Source organism: Agelaius phoeniceus, chromosome Z, assembly GCF_051311805.1.
Source record: "Agelaius phoeniceus isolate bAgePho1 chromosome Z, bAgePho1.hap1, whole genome shotgun sequence".
Lineage (NCBI taxonomy): Eukaryota > Metazoa > Chordata > Aves > Passeriformes > Icteridae > Agelaius > Agelaius phoeniceus.
In genome coordinates, this window is record NC_135303.1 from 82,514,767 (window position 1) to 82,528,901 (window position 14,135).

Consider the following 14,135-nt stretch of genomic DNA (forward strand, 5'->3'; position numbering starts at 1 on the left):
GACTGATAGACCTACTGTATACAAGAGGATCAGTTTATAATCTTATATATTGCTTAGTAGGACTTTGATTGTTCCTTAGGATGTTTTTTCTTGGGAAGGAAAGCTGGGAAGAGCCACTGTTGTGGCTGTGGAGGCCATTCCCTTGTCAAATACTTTAAATGGTTTTCAGAGTTCCGCTAATCAAATAGTAGGGTGATTAAAACTATAGAAGGCACAAAACTACCAGAGATTTCAGGTCTTTCTGAAAGTGGTAGTGTAAATCAAAATACCTTAAAGATTTGGAAACTTGTGAGGAGGGGAAACAGGTACAGCTGAGTAGAGTTTTGTGCCTGTGTTAAGCAGGAGCAATCAACCACAGAAATACAGGATAGAGAAGTAGTGTTGTGTTTCCTGGAGGGAAAGAATTTGGAGGCCTTAAGAAAGCTGACTTTGTGAAGGAAACGTCCTATTCCTGTTTATACTTTTTAGTAAGGCATGTGAAGCAGTGTTTAACGTCTGTTCAGGCCTCCTCAGGCATTTGCTGGGAGGCTGGTGGAATCCTTCACAGATATGCTTTACTCTTTCTAGCCCTTCTTTAGGAATATAGTACTGGGGCGTCTTTGGTAAATTTGGTGCTGCACTAAAGCTCTAAGAAAGTATGGGGTTTTTCATTCTCTGCTGTTTCATTTAGTAACTCGAGATTTCTGTACCAGGCAGAGAAGTTAATTTGTAATGTAGATGTCGTGAGCGCAGTTACTCTTAGGTTGGCAGGGTAATTTAATACTGTCGATAGTAGCGAGTCTGTCATATAAAGGGAATTAAGCCTGAACTGAGCCCTTTATGATGCATGTAGTGTTAGTAGCTGGGTAAAATTAAAAACTTAGCTGATTTTATCTGTGTCTGAAAAGAAGCAGAAAAATCCTAAGCCAACACAAGAGCATGTCCTTACGTTTTATTGGTTAAGTTGCAGTTCTCGTGCCAATGTTTCAGCTTTTAATCTTATTTGTATTAATCTGTAGTTGCCTGGTTGTTCAGAAACTGAGTATGCCCATGAATACTTCTCCACTCATGGTAAGGGCTCTTGTTACTTTGTCGTTGCTTTAATAGGAGCATCCTCTAAGCCACTGAAGGTTGTACAGTACTAGAGAACCCTCCTGAAGTGGTTACTTCAGGACAAGATTTTTTTTAGTGATTCTGGTATTTCAGTCAGCTGATACTAGGTAGCTGTATGCCAGTAGTGAGATGGCTGTCTAAATAAAGTGATGAAACAGGATGATAGGTAAGAAGCTTACCTTTCTTTGAGCTAACAACCAGGTTCAGTGGCAAGTGCTGCTTTCCACAAGAAGGCATGGCTTTGTAGCCTGCAGTAATGTGTTTTAAGGCCTGATTCTAGTAGCACAGGTCCTAGATATCTCTGCACTGTTGGGTTGGACTTAGTTCATCAGAAGAGCTCCTCTTGAGCATTGCATTTCTCACTTTGTGGATTTTCTTCCATTTAATCTTTCTACACGGAGAGCTGGTTTTAAATGGTATATATCTAAACATTTTAAACTGTTATTTTGAAAATGTGCATACATTAATTCAAAACAACTGTTACTAGTCTCAGTCTTTTGAAAAAACAGGCCTTTCTTTTTTTGTTTTGAGATTAAAATAGGAACCAGAGAAGAACATAAAAATGTAGTATACTGATAACTGCAAAGTCATTTCTATCTTTGAAAGTGATTTAAGTTGTGGTAGGAACCAATTCCTTCTTTATCTTAGCATATTCAGTACATTTTTATAATACTTCTGAAAGTGCCCTCATGATAGTAGCTGAGTGCAGCATCTTGCACAAAAACTTTTTACCTTGTGTTTTGGTAGAAGCCTTTTAGGTGTGACTGTAATAAAACTTTGTGACTAATGAAGTATATGCTGTATAATTTTTTTGTTTACGTAGCAAAAGGTGTGGCTGTAATGGGCCTGAAAAGCTGCATGCCAGATAGCAGTGCCTTAATGAAGCTGATTAGTAATTGTTTTGTTATTTTTGCTTCTCTGGAATTGGCTGCTATACTGTAAATTGAAAAGGCTTTTCTGAGGAAGCAATAATGGTACAAAAGAGCAGTCAAGGACTTGCTTTGGATAAGTGATTGAGAAATAGGTGGGATATCCTGAGTTTTTAATGTACAATTTAGCTAAAGTAGAGTACAGACAGATAGTAAGGGGGTGATTTGTCATAATGGAAGTGTTGATAGTTTGATAAACATGTTTGATGAAAGGCAGAAAAGAAAAAGTATGTGAATCTTTGACTAGAAACAGGAAGGTAACTCACTGGGGAGAAAAAAGAGTCATAGAATAATTGTTCCTTTTTGTCCTTAAGGTAGTAATGGCATCACAAACTTTGGAGTTTTTTAGTGTAAATAAGAGAATTTTCCCTACACAGTGCCCTGAAGCTTAATAGATCTGCTTAAAGAGTTTACTGAGAAATTAGTAAAAGAAATTATTCACTTTACCAAGTTCTAAAGAGATTTAAAAGTAAGTAGAGGGGAATTTCAGTAATAGCATTTCTTTTAAATCTCCAGGAAAGTGAACGTGGTGGAAGTCTTAACAGCAAAGCCATAGCAAAAGCTATTTCTCTTAAATCAAATCAGCGAAATGTTAATCTTGATGGAGAGACAAGTCAGACTGGCCAGAGTAATACACTTTTTTTTTTAATAATGCATAAAATGCCTGTGATAAAATGATGCTTATTAAAAAGGTCTGAAGCAGTTTAAATAAAGATGTAGCAAGTCAGTGAAATTTTCTGTAGTGGATTTGTGCAGCTCACTGTCCATTTGTATCATAGCTTGTCTGTATGAAACTATATGAACTTTCTTACAGTAGTCCTGACTGTAACGGAGTAATTAAACACAGAAGGACAAGCAAAGGAAAAATACATCATGGCAAACTATACCAAATGAATTGAGACCCTTGTTTCTCTGAATGGCACCAGAGGAGTAGGAAGGTGAATTGACATTCTTGAAATTTCAAACCTCAAAGAGGTGCATTACAAGTAGACTAACACATTCTTTGCTGCATTTTTATGCTCTATTAACTCTTATTTATAGATTTTAAATATGTATTTGAGGTATGCTCCATTAAAATGTTGTTCATTAGCTATCCAGAAATATTTGATTTAAATATTTAACCCTTTGTAGAAATTAGTTGATTGCTTCTAAAAGGAAAAAAAAAAAGAGCAGAATAGATTTTAATCTTGAAATTTGTCCTGAACCTAAAGTTGGGCAGTAGTCTATTTAAGGACAGAGATTTGCCTCCTGGATCTATTGTATATTAAGATGTTGAACAGGAGTTTTCCTAATATGTTGTTGGAAACTACAGCATTGGAATGACATGTTTTGATTTCTTCAGAGGACCTCAGGGCACCTTGCTGAAAATCTTTGGTTTTGTCTGATAAGAATCCTGGTCATGTGAAGTATGAAAAGTTTGTTAATATGTTTAAAGTGTCCATTGAACAACTCTTCTGTGTAAATATCTTCCAGAGATTTTAATGTAATTAAATGTCTTTTTGTCTTGCAGTTTTGATCTGCTTTCCCAAGTGCTTGTGGTGTGGCTGGGGCCAACATTTAACAATGAGTGGTGCAGCATTGGGCCTCGAGATAGTGTTTGTCTTTTTCCTGGCCTTATTCCTACTTCACCGGTATGGAGACTTCAAGAAACAGCACAGGCTGGTGATCATAGCAACATTATTGGCTTGGTATCTCTGCTTCCTGATTGTATTCATACTGCCTCTGGATGTCAGTACGGTAAGAAATGTGCAGGGCTTCCTGCTTAATCCCATCAAATGTTTGTGGTATTTCTCTAAACTAGTGATTGCAGGAGTCCATCTCTTAGAAACACCAAAGAAATCTTCTATATAGTATCTTAATAAATTAAACATGACAATACCTTGTGTTCATAATTAATTTTACTTTTTGTCGGTCTCATCAGATAACAAATCTACTTCAAACATTTTAAAATTTCATCATTTGTTTGTAACAATTTTTTTATCTGTTTAGGCAGCATAAGGACGCTGTCAGCATTTTACTTCCTTGACTGCTGATTGCATTTTGATTTGAATGTTTATTGGTATAATTAATTTCAAATGTAAACCTGGAGTACAGGAAATGTCTTTAAAATAAGACTTACTACTTTTAAATAAGTATTTTACGTCTTTGGTCACTGATATAATTTGTCTTTTAGACTATCTATAATCGATGCAAGCTTGCGGTTAACTCCAGTCCTGCAGAAAGTAATGGCTCTTACGTTACTCTTGCTCCAAGGTATGAACTACATGTTTTTTCCTTTAGACTGTATTTTATGATTTTCTTTTTTTAATTGATAGCATATTGAGTTTTTAACACTGATGAATAAGTATTATCTGTGTGATGCAAATTTTGAAGTTTGTAAATACACAGGACAGTGAGGGAAAAGGTGATGAAAGGTGGATCTTTATCTGCTGAGAGTAATTACATAGTAATTATTTAGTAGTTCTAGGTGGTTACCCAACTATTCTTTTTTAATGTCATTAGATTTCCTTTTTTTTGTTAAAGCAATAGGACTAAGCTTTTTGAGCAATCCTAGTTATGAGGAGAGGCTTTGATGAATGCTTATCCTTTACAATCTTAAAGACTTCAAACCTGAAAATCTAATTTTATACCTTTAATTTATACCATACGAATGAAATCAGCTGCTTGTCTTATATGTCAGGGACATATCTAATTGCTTCTTATAATTACATATACATGGTAATTGCAGTTATCTGAAATGTGCTGTATTCCACCAAAGTAATGGTAGTCTGCTAGGGGTGTCCTGGCAGGAAGAAAGCAATCTCTAACCATGGAGGAGTGGACTAATGTGGGCTCTTTCTGTGGCTGCTCATCCCTTAGCCTATGCTGGCTGTTTCCCTGTGTGACTGATGTGGGCAGTGTAGTTATCTGTAAAATGATCTGAGCCTTTGAGATATCAGCAGATATGTCTGTGCAAAGTCTTGCCGGTCTTGCTGCCCCAAAGAGGAGCCTGGAAAAATGGTGAAATGACAGTCACACAATATTGCACCCTATTCTTAAGACCACCCAGTGGATGTTAATTAAACCTATTTAATTTGAAAACTATTCAGTAATCTTTCAATTTATTTATAGCTTCAGACAGACTTTTTTTTTCTTAGAATCACAGAATGGTTTGGGTTGGAAGGAACCTTAAATATCATCCAGTTCCAATCATCTTCCAGCAGAGACACCTTCCGCTAGGCCAGGTTGCTCCATCCAACCTGGCCTTGAACGCTGTCAGGGGTGGGGCATCCACAGCTTCTCTGGCAACCTGTGCCAGTGCCTCACCACCATCACAGTAAAGAATTTCTTCCAGATCTCTGATTTAAACCTGCCCTCTGTCAGTTGAAAACCATTGCCCCTTGTCCTGTCACTTTGCCCCCGTTTCCTTCCTTTTTATAAACCCCCTTAAGGTACTGGAAGGTGCTGTAAGGTCTCCTGGCACCTTCTCTTCTCCAGGCTGAACAACCCCTGCTCTCTCAGCCTGTCATAGAGGTTTCAGCAGCTCTGATAGGAGAGGTGCTGAAACCTTTAGTCATACTACCTGTCATTCTATCTTAAGTTGATAATTTTGAAAATATTTAGGCCATGCACATAAAAACTTACGACTCAGGCTTAACTACTTTGACCCTGGAAAATACCAATTATTTCTCATTAGGTAATCACATCTAAGTTGACTTTATTGCCCCTTGACTCACCCTTGCTTCATTACCCAGCCAGGTGTGCGGAAAAAAAATAAACTGCCTTAGTTTAGATGGACACCTTTTCCTTTGTTCTTTTTCTTTTTCTTAAAAGGGCTCATAGGACTTTCCTGTCTTCTGTAGTGAACACTACCTGTCAGAAGAGTATTGGCTTATTGAATCAAAATTTATATAAGACTGACTTGATCCAGCTGGGTGGCAGAAGAAACAACTAATATGTTCTTTTTATGACTAAGAGCTCTAGATGATGATGATGTGCCTAGATATTTTTTAAAAACCTGCACTAACTAAAATTTAATGCTTCTCTGTTTAAACAAGTGTTCTTTCTGTGCATGAAATAATTACTACTGAAAACCAACAACTGTAACCTTAAAATGCTTTACTGAATAGTCCTCTTCAGTCTTGAGCTTCTGGGTTTTTTTCTCTAAGAAAGATGTCATGTCCAAATACATTATTTGTGGTTAGGAAAATGATAAGTATTTCTAGTGATTATTCAGTTTATTTATTTGGGAGACAGATGATTGTTGGCTGTGTACTTGAATAGTATTGTACTACTATGTTCTTTTCAAAGAACTTCCTAGATAGGAATTTATAGAAGATGCTTTTTATACTCAGGGCTCTATAACTAACAACAGTCTTCTTTACATTGTAACAGCAAGCAAAAATGTTTCAAACCCTGGAGTTATATTCCTGATGGAATTATGCCAATTTTCTGGCGTGTTGTGTATTGGACATCTCAGTTTTTAACATGGTAAGTAAGGCAAAAGAATATGGCAAGGAGTATGATACAGTTCTTAAATGGACCATCTTAACAGTCATAGCATTCTTTAAAAATGTATATCAGTATGGAAAAGAACTTTTAAATTGCATATTATTTGCTAGTAGTGAAATTTCGATTATAATTACTATACTAATTTAGTCATACTTTTTTTTTCTTGCTTCTGTGGAAGCAACTTTCAGGTGGCAGCCATTTATCCTTGGTTCCCTTTTGTAGTTGAAACTAAGCAATTTACATGTGTAGGTGTTTATGGATAAATTGTCTGAAATAAATGGGTTTTAGGCAGCCAGATACCAAAATAATTCTATTAATAATTTGGGAGATTTTTAAGTAATATTGTAAATTAGTTGGTTTTATCAGATATATTGCACAAAGCTTTAGATAGAACTATAGAAAAAAGATTTGTTTGTGGGGTTTTGGGTTGTCTGTGCTTTGTGCAGTTTCTGATCAACCTGTTATCAGATAATTACTTTTGTAATTTCAAGGATATCAGGGTTGGTAGTTCATTCTTACTTATCACAGATTTTTCATAGCAAAGCTAACTGTATTGTTTTTATCTGCAGCTTGTGTAAGGTTTGCCATCAGACAGGTACATCTAGAATAAAAACATCTAAGTGGCTAATTTCTTAGAAGCTTGGGAGTCTTAAAACTTTTAACACCCCTGCCTCGGTAACCTGACACTGCTAAAGTTCTTTTTTGGGGAGGTTGGTGGTTTGGGTGTTTGGGAGATTTTTTTGGTGGGAGTTGGTGGGTTTTTTATTTTGTTGTTTTTTGTTTTGGGTTTTTTTTTCTGATTGGCTGATGTGGTTTTGTTTTGTTTCATTTTCTCCTAGGATTCTGCTCCCTTTTATGCAGTCATATGCTAGATCAGGAGGGTTCTCCATCACTGGAAAGATTAAAACTGCTCTGATTGAGAATGCTATCTATTATGGCACTTACTTGCTGATTTTTGGAGCGTTTCTAATATATGTGGCTGTAAACCCAAACTTCAATTTACAATGGTAAGAATAAGGCTGTAAACACTTACATGAGTTCTAACACAATTGTCATGGATAATTTCTTCTGTTGATGAAATGGGTCTTTCTGAAAAAAACTAGTTTTAGTCATAATATTTTGCTAGTCAGTTAGAAAATTATGTTAACTTTTTATATGAAATGGGCTTTTTTGAATATTTATAGAAATTTGGGGTTTGATACTCTGATTTTGGTATGTACAGCAGAGGAATCCTCTTGTATTTACAGTGGTGCTTTTTTCTCCATACAAACACATTTGCAAAGTTAGTGCAGAAACTTCCAGTATTTTCAGAACAACATATTTCAAAAAATCAGTATTTCCTATGTAGTGCCTCTTAATACTGTAGACTTTAAAGGTGAAAAGGGAAGTTAAAATAATTGACATCGATAAATTGCTTATAGTCTTCCATACCAGATGGAATAGAAATTCCATCTGAATAAAATTCCTGAACACAATATTCTGAATACAAATCTTGGGTTCTGAATTTGTTTCTTACAGTGACTACCATTATGCTATTTTGACCTCACTGTCAGTAGGTTTGGTAAGTTCATGTTGTTTCCTAAGGCAACATATTCCTTTAGGAGAACAGTTTCTTTGGGAACAAACAAACCAATTCGTATCTGCCATCCATAGTGGGCAGAACAGGAGATACAGGAAAATTGTGGCAGCTTTAAATACGGCCAGGCAGCAGACTGGCTCCAGGCAAAAATCTAGGTGATACCAGAGTCTGTTCCTGTAAACTTGAAAGCCATATTGGTACATATTGATACCTCAGGCTGGTTTCTTGCAGCCAGGATAGGAGAATGTTGTTTGTTTGGGTTTTTTATTTTGTTGTTTCCTTAGGAACCAGCTTCAGACTATTGGAATAGCTGCTGCAAACACATGGGGTCTGTTCCTTCTTGTGTTGCTTTTGGGTTATGGTTTGGTGGAAATCCCTCGTTCTCACTGGAATGGGGCCAAGAGGGGTTATCTACTCATGAAGACTTATTTCAAAGCTGCCAAACTGATGACTGAAAAAGCAGATGCAGAGGAGAATTTAGAGGATATTATGGAGGTAAGTAACTAGCTTTCCCTGTGGAAAAGAGTGAAGGCTGCTGTTGTGTCTGAATTCATTGGTGTTGGAGACTTGTAAAGTGAGCTTAGTGTAAAATATCTGTAAACTAAGAAAATTATTATAGTGTGCCACTTGATAACACTCATTCCTATGCAAGAGTCAAAACAGAAATAGTCCTTGCTGTGATGAACTTAAAAGTCATAGCAACTTGATAACCATTATTTGATGAGTCTATTCTTTTATTGACACTTTTGGTGTAGTACTGGTCACTAACAAATAACAGAGTGAGCTTGAATAGGCAGTGTATAGATGTTTCACTAGTGTTAAAATTGTGTACTTCTTCTATGCTCTGCTTGCAGTGTATTTCTGAACTCTCGAGAAGAGTTTCCAAATTGTGGGGCCACAATTACATGCTCTTTAAGAAGAGAACAAATAGATAATTGTTTCTTTCAAAGTTTGTTTAGAGACTATTATTAATAGAGTATTAGTGAGCAATAGGCTCTAATGTAGTTCAAGAACAGAATGGAAATCTAGCCCTTTGAATAGCTATTTCTGGTTCTTCTGCTGGGGTACCATGGCTTGGAATAATATGTGTGAACTGTTGTAGAATAGGGTGGAAATTTGTGTTACGTATTATTTGTACTGACACATAACACTGTGGTGGTTTGACAGGAAATGTGTTTTTTGGGATGCTGTGTTTTGGGCCAATGGATATTCAGGCTTTAATATTGGCATTTAACCTGGCCATTGGGACATGGACACGCCTCTGAGAACACAGGGTTAAAAGCAGAGCTCTCCCCTGGGAGGGTCTCTTGGGTTTCCGGCGGGAAAGAGTTCGGGTCTCTGCCCCGGCCCAGCTGCTGGCTGGGCAGGGGGAGGGGAAAAGCCATGTGGCCGAGAGAGTTAGGCCTGAGCCCCGGGGTGGAAGGGTGGAAAAGAGAGAGACCAGGCGCCATCGGGCAGCCCCCCCTGAGAGACACAGAGAGAGAGAGAGAGAAAGAGCTGCTGCCTGGGTCTGTAACCTTGAAGCTTGATAAACATGGGCCTGTGCCGGCAGCACGGCTGGGACGGAGAAGAAGGGGGGGGGTTCAGCCGGCCGCTTGTAGGAGCTTTTAACCCCTTTTTGGAAAATGAGAACTTCACAGAACATTGACCTCTCCTGGAAGATAGAGTGGAAGATGAGGAAGGAAATGTGCAAGTGTGAGAGAGGTCTGGGCGAGTGAGAGATAGTAGAAGAGTAGAGAAGAATCCTAGTGGGAAGAGATGATGGAGTGGCTTTTGCTGGACTCTTTTTGTACAGCCATGGACAGAACCATGTTCCTTGTGACACAGAGACTGCATTCTAGGGGGAGGCAATGGCCACAGAACCAAGAGGGTTCAGTGTTGGTGCCCCTTTGCCCCAGGGGGTGAAAAAATATGGGGGGGGCAGGTGTCCCAAAGGAGAGATTGTCCCTTTTTTGGATCGGGACAGAGCATCCTTAAAAGACAACCCTAGAAGCAGCTCTGGTCTGTGTTCAGTGGTGAGAGCACTGGACATGAAAGGAAGAGGTCACGACGGCAGATGTACCCGGGCGGTGCCACGAGTGACACAGAAACACACGAGGCTTCAGCTGTGTTTCCAGGGGAAGCCCATGGTACAAGAAGGACTCCTCTCCTCTTGATGAACTGAGGATTGATTGTCTAAAAGGTGGTGCTGGACCGAGAGTTGGTGATATGAGGAATAAATGTATTGTGTTGGAAATTTGGTGGGGGGAGGAGGAAATGCATTTGTAAGGTTTTCATTTTCCCTGTGTGTGTGTTCCTTTTTATTTGTAGTTGTAGAGTAGTTAATAAAGTTCTGTTTTCTTTCCTTTCCTAAGTAGGAGCCTGCTTTGCTTATTCCTGGTCACATCTCACAGCAGCTATCAGGGAGAGGGTATCTTCATGGGGGCACTGGCATTGTGCCAGTGTCAAACCATGACAAACACAAATAGACTCTTAATCACATAATAGTAACAGAATCTTCATTCATCCATAACAGCATTTAGAAGAAACTGCTAAAACAGTTAAAACATCTTAAGTGGGACATAACTACAAAACTTACTAGAAAATGAGCAATGACAACCCTCTTTTACCAGGATAGAAAGATAGAATATTTCTGCTGGAGGGCACAACAACAGTCATCTGATGCAGCTGTGTGAACGCTTCAGAGCTGACCAAAAGTTGAAGCAAATTACTAAGAGCATTGTTCAGATGCCTGGAGAAGGAGATGCTGATCCCTTTTCCCTGGCAGCCAGTGATGGAATGCATAGGGAAAGCTGTGTCCAGAGAGGTCCAGACTGGGCATTAGGAAGCAGTTCCTCACCACAAGGGGAGTAGTTAGTATCACACTGGAACTGGCTTCCTAAAGTGGTGGTCAGTGCCCTGAGTCATTCAGTGGGACTTATTCTTTATGTCCTTTTTATCTGAAACTTAAACAAGAAAGTCTTTTCCATTTCAGCCTTCATGCATAGAAACCAATCCTCCATGCATTTATATAGTTGCATATTTGTAGAGTGCTGTTCTTTTAAAAAAAACCAACCATTAACTGTTCTTTACAATACTTCACTTACCTTTTATGACATATTTAGTAAAACTATGGCTTTTAGGAAGCTGTATTTTTTTAAGCTTTGGTGGCTGACTGTTGGGAGGGCTGCAACTCTTAATTGACCAGTAAAAATTTATGGTTAATGAAAATTTTTTTTATTGACATTTTAATGTAGCATAGGTAAACTACTCTGTTATTTTTTTCTCTCAACAGGAAGTCCGTAAAGTAAGTGAGAGTATCAAATATAACCACCCCTTGAGGAAATGTGTTGATACTATACTGAAAAAGGTAACCAATTGCTCATCTTCAACCATAATTACTCAACTGGGAGGAGGTGTTCCCTGCACATACAGAATACATGTACATTACTTTCTTTTGCTCTTAATATAAAATCTCTAGTTGACATCTTCTGAGTTTCTGTTGAGACTGAGTTGAAATTCTGTGTGAAGTATTTTCTTATGACATATGGAATTATCAGATATATTTTGACATAGCATTGTAGAAAGAGAGAAAAAATGTATGCTAAGAGTGAGCTTTTCAGTTGCATGAAACTTTTACAAATAATTAGCCAAAGCTGCTTGCTACTCTTTCGTCTCCCAGTTAATTTTCCCTTTTCCTTCCAGTGCCCTACTGAGTACCAGGAAAGAATGGGTAGAAACATGGATGATTATGAAGATTTTGATGAAAGACAGAACAGTTATCCCAGTGAAAAAAGTTTGGCCAAACTTCACAAGCAGGTATATTAATAGATGGGAGAATGCCTCATTTAGGCTACTGTAGTGAGAGTAAATGCTAGTCAAAGATTTTGAATGCACTTTGTCTGGACTGTTGAGTACAGTAGGTTTATGCTACTTAACAGAAACTTTTCTTGGTGAGAGAATGCACAGACAATTAATATGCCAAGTGATCAAAGTTCTGGATGTGTAAAAGATGTTCTTCTTGTGTTGTATCTTGATAGTGTTATAGCTGTCTGTGAATAAACCTTATAATGGTTGACTGACAGTGCATTCTGAAAAAGAAATTATAGTAAAAGCTTGATATTTACTGAGATGCAAAAATAAAGAGGTAGATTGGGAAAAGTAGGATTCACCTGCTACAGATGGTTTGTGATGAAAGAGCTGCAAAACTCAGTAATCGTGTATGTAGTACTTCCATGATTTATGTATTTTAGAGAATTACCTACCTGCTTTTTTGAAGGTACAGTCTTTGCAGTTCTGCAATGTATGTGTTTTCAAGGGATTTTGCAAGGATTTTCTGCCATTTTTTGAAACAAGTACCCTGAAACCCTAATTTCTTGCAATTTATTGTAGGTAATCTATTCAGTGCAGAGACATCGTCGTACACAGGTCCAGTGGCAAATTCTTTTAGAGCAAGCATTTTACCTGGAAGATGTGGCAAAAAATGAAAGCAGTGCAACTCGACAGTTTGTTCATACCTTTCATTCCCAGGAACCAGAAAATAAAATTATTCAGTACTTCTATACACCAACGGTTGGTAAGTGCTGTCATGCGGGTTTTAGGTATGTTAAAGCATAACTGATACCTTTCTTAACAAAAACCAATTGTTTTATGTAAGAAGTTCAGCTGCAGCAGAGGGAAGCGTGTCTGGAATATTAATGTATTTATGTAATGAAAGAGCTATCAGATACTAATTTATGCTCTTGGCCATAAGCCTCAATTTTATTTACAAATTCAGTAGCAGTTATATTATAAAGCAATAAAGCAACAGCAAACTTTGAAGCCTTTTGTGAGCGAGTTCTGTTTCTGGTTGTGTAATTTTCATTAACCTGTTTCGGATATGTCTGTGTGTTTGTTTTTCCAGAGTGGTACTGGGAGTGCCTTCTCCGACCATGGTTTTACAGAGTGCTTGCAGTTGTGCTGGCCACATTCTCTGTAATTGTTGTGTGGTCAGAGTGCACATTCTTCAGCACAAAACCAGTTCTGTCACTATTTGCGGTTTTCATACAGCTGGCAGAAAAGACATACAATTATATATACATAGAGGTAAGTTGGAGATAGTCACTTGGAAAAAAATACTTTCAGATCAATGGTTATGATAACAGCAGTAGATAAAATAGATTTTTAAATAAATCTCTAAATAATCTCTCAACTTTTAGGAGGTCTCTAAATATATGGTACTAAACTTTCTTTGTGTGGAGGAAGTCTGCCTTTTGCCACTCGTTAAAACTCAGAAATACCTGGTGAAGGCATGACCTAGCTGGCCTGAATATCATGTGTAGAGTAGTTTCTGCAACAGTAGGTTGGAACATAGGTGTGAATTAGATTTTCTGTCTAAACAGTCATGTGTGTGACCTCAGTTTCCTAAACAGGAATTTGCGAATGACCGGGACTCCAGTTAAAGGTGTGGCTAGCATATGTGTGCACAAATTTATCAGTAAAATACCGAGCTGAAAAATTCCAGTATACTTAGCAAAGGCTGATTTGAAAACACTTGGTTTATGCCTTTTTTTGTGGGAATAAGTGCCAGATCAGTCATGGTAATTATTGAGGCAATTATAGCAATTTTATTTACATTAACAAGAAGTAGTAGAGTGTTTCTAGGGTCAGCTGTGTTAGCTGTGTGTAAAATGTTATAATTTCCAATTTAACTTGCTCTGAAAAACTCCCAAAACTCTTCTCAGAGCTGGTGGTGTTCTCACATCTCAAAATGAAAAGTAAAGGCTGGAGATGGTCTCTGCATGTGACAGGCTATCTGCTAAACACATTAAAACCTTTAATAGAATTCTACATTTAAGCAACTTAACAACACCTTTTTTTTCCCCCTAGATGGCCTGTTTTCTTACCATATTTTTCTTAAGTATCTGTGTTTACTCTACTGTCTTCAGGATCCGTGTATTTAACTATTATTACTTAGCTTCACATCATCAGACAGATGCATACAGTCTCCTTTTCAGTGGCATGTAAGTATTTGGTATATGTTTTACAGGTGTTCTATCAAGTACTGAATTGAAAATGTCGATGAA

General features: G+C 37.7%; 1 protein-coding gene across 5 annotated transcripts in view; it reads left to right on the plus strand.

Annotated features, from left to right (window-relative positions):
- The window catches only part of LMBRD2 (LMBR1 domain containing 2), a 33,458-nt gene that overhangs the window by 2,926 nt on the left and 16,397 nt on the right, over positions 1-14,135 (plus strand). For 4 of the 5 annotated variants that reach the window (XR_013179814.1, XM_077171327.1, XM_054651577.2 and 1 more), the window contains 10 exons: positions 3,532-3,758; positions 4,195-4,274; positions 6,396-6,491; positions 7,352-7,519; positions 8,376-8,586; positions 11,366-11,440; positions 11,776-11,889; positions 12,463-12,646; positions 12,974-13,155; positions 13,939-14,072. Coding sequence is in view for 4 of the 5 variants with exons in the window: in XM_077171327.1 (XP_077027442.1) it covers positions 3,585-3,758; positions 4,195-4,274; positions 6,396-6,491; positions 7,352-7,519; positions 8,376-8,586; positions 11,366-11,440; positions 11,776-11,889; positions 12,463-12,646; positions 12,974-13,155; positions 13,939-14,072 (1,418 nt within the window). In the remaining variant the exon portion in view is untranslated. Of the gene's footprint in view, positions 1-2,835; positions 2,960-3,531; positions 3,759-4,194; positions 4,275-6,395; positions 6,492-7,351; positions 7,520-8,375; positions 8,587-11,365; positions 11,441-11,775; positions 11,890-12,462; positions 12,647-12,973; positions 13,156-13,938; positions 14,073-14,135 lie in introns of all 5 variants that reach the window. The other variant, XM_054651579.2, reaches the window with a different exon arrangement.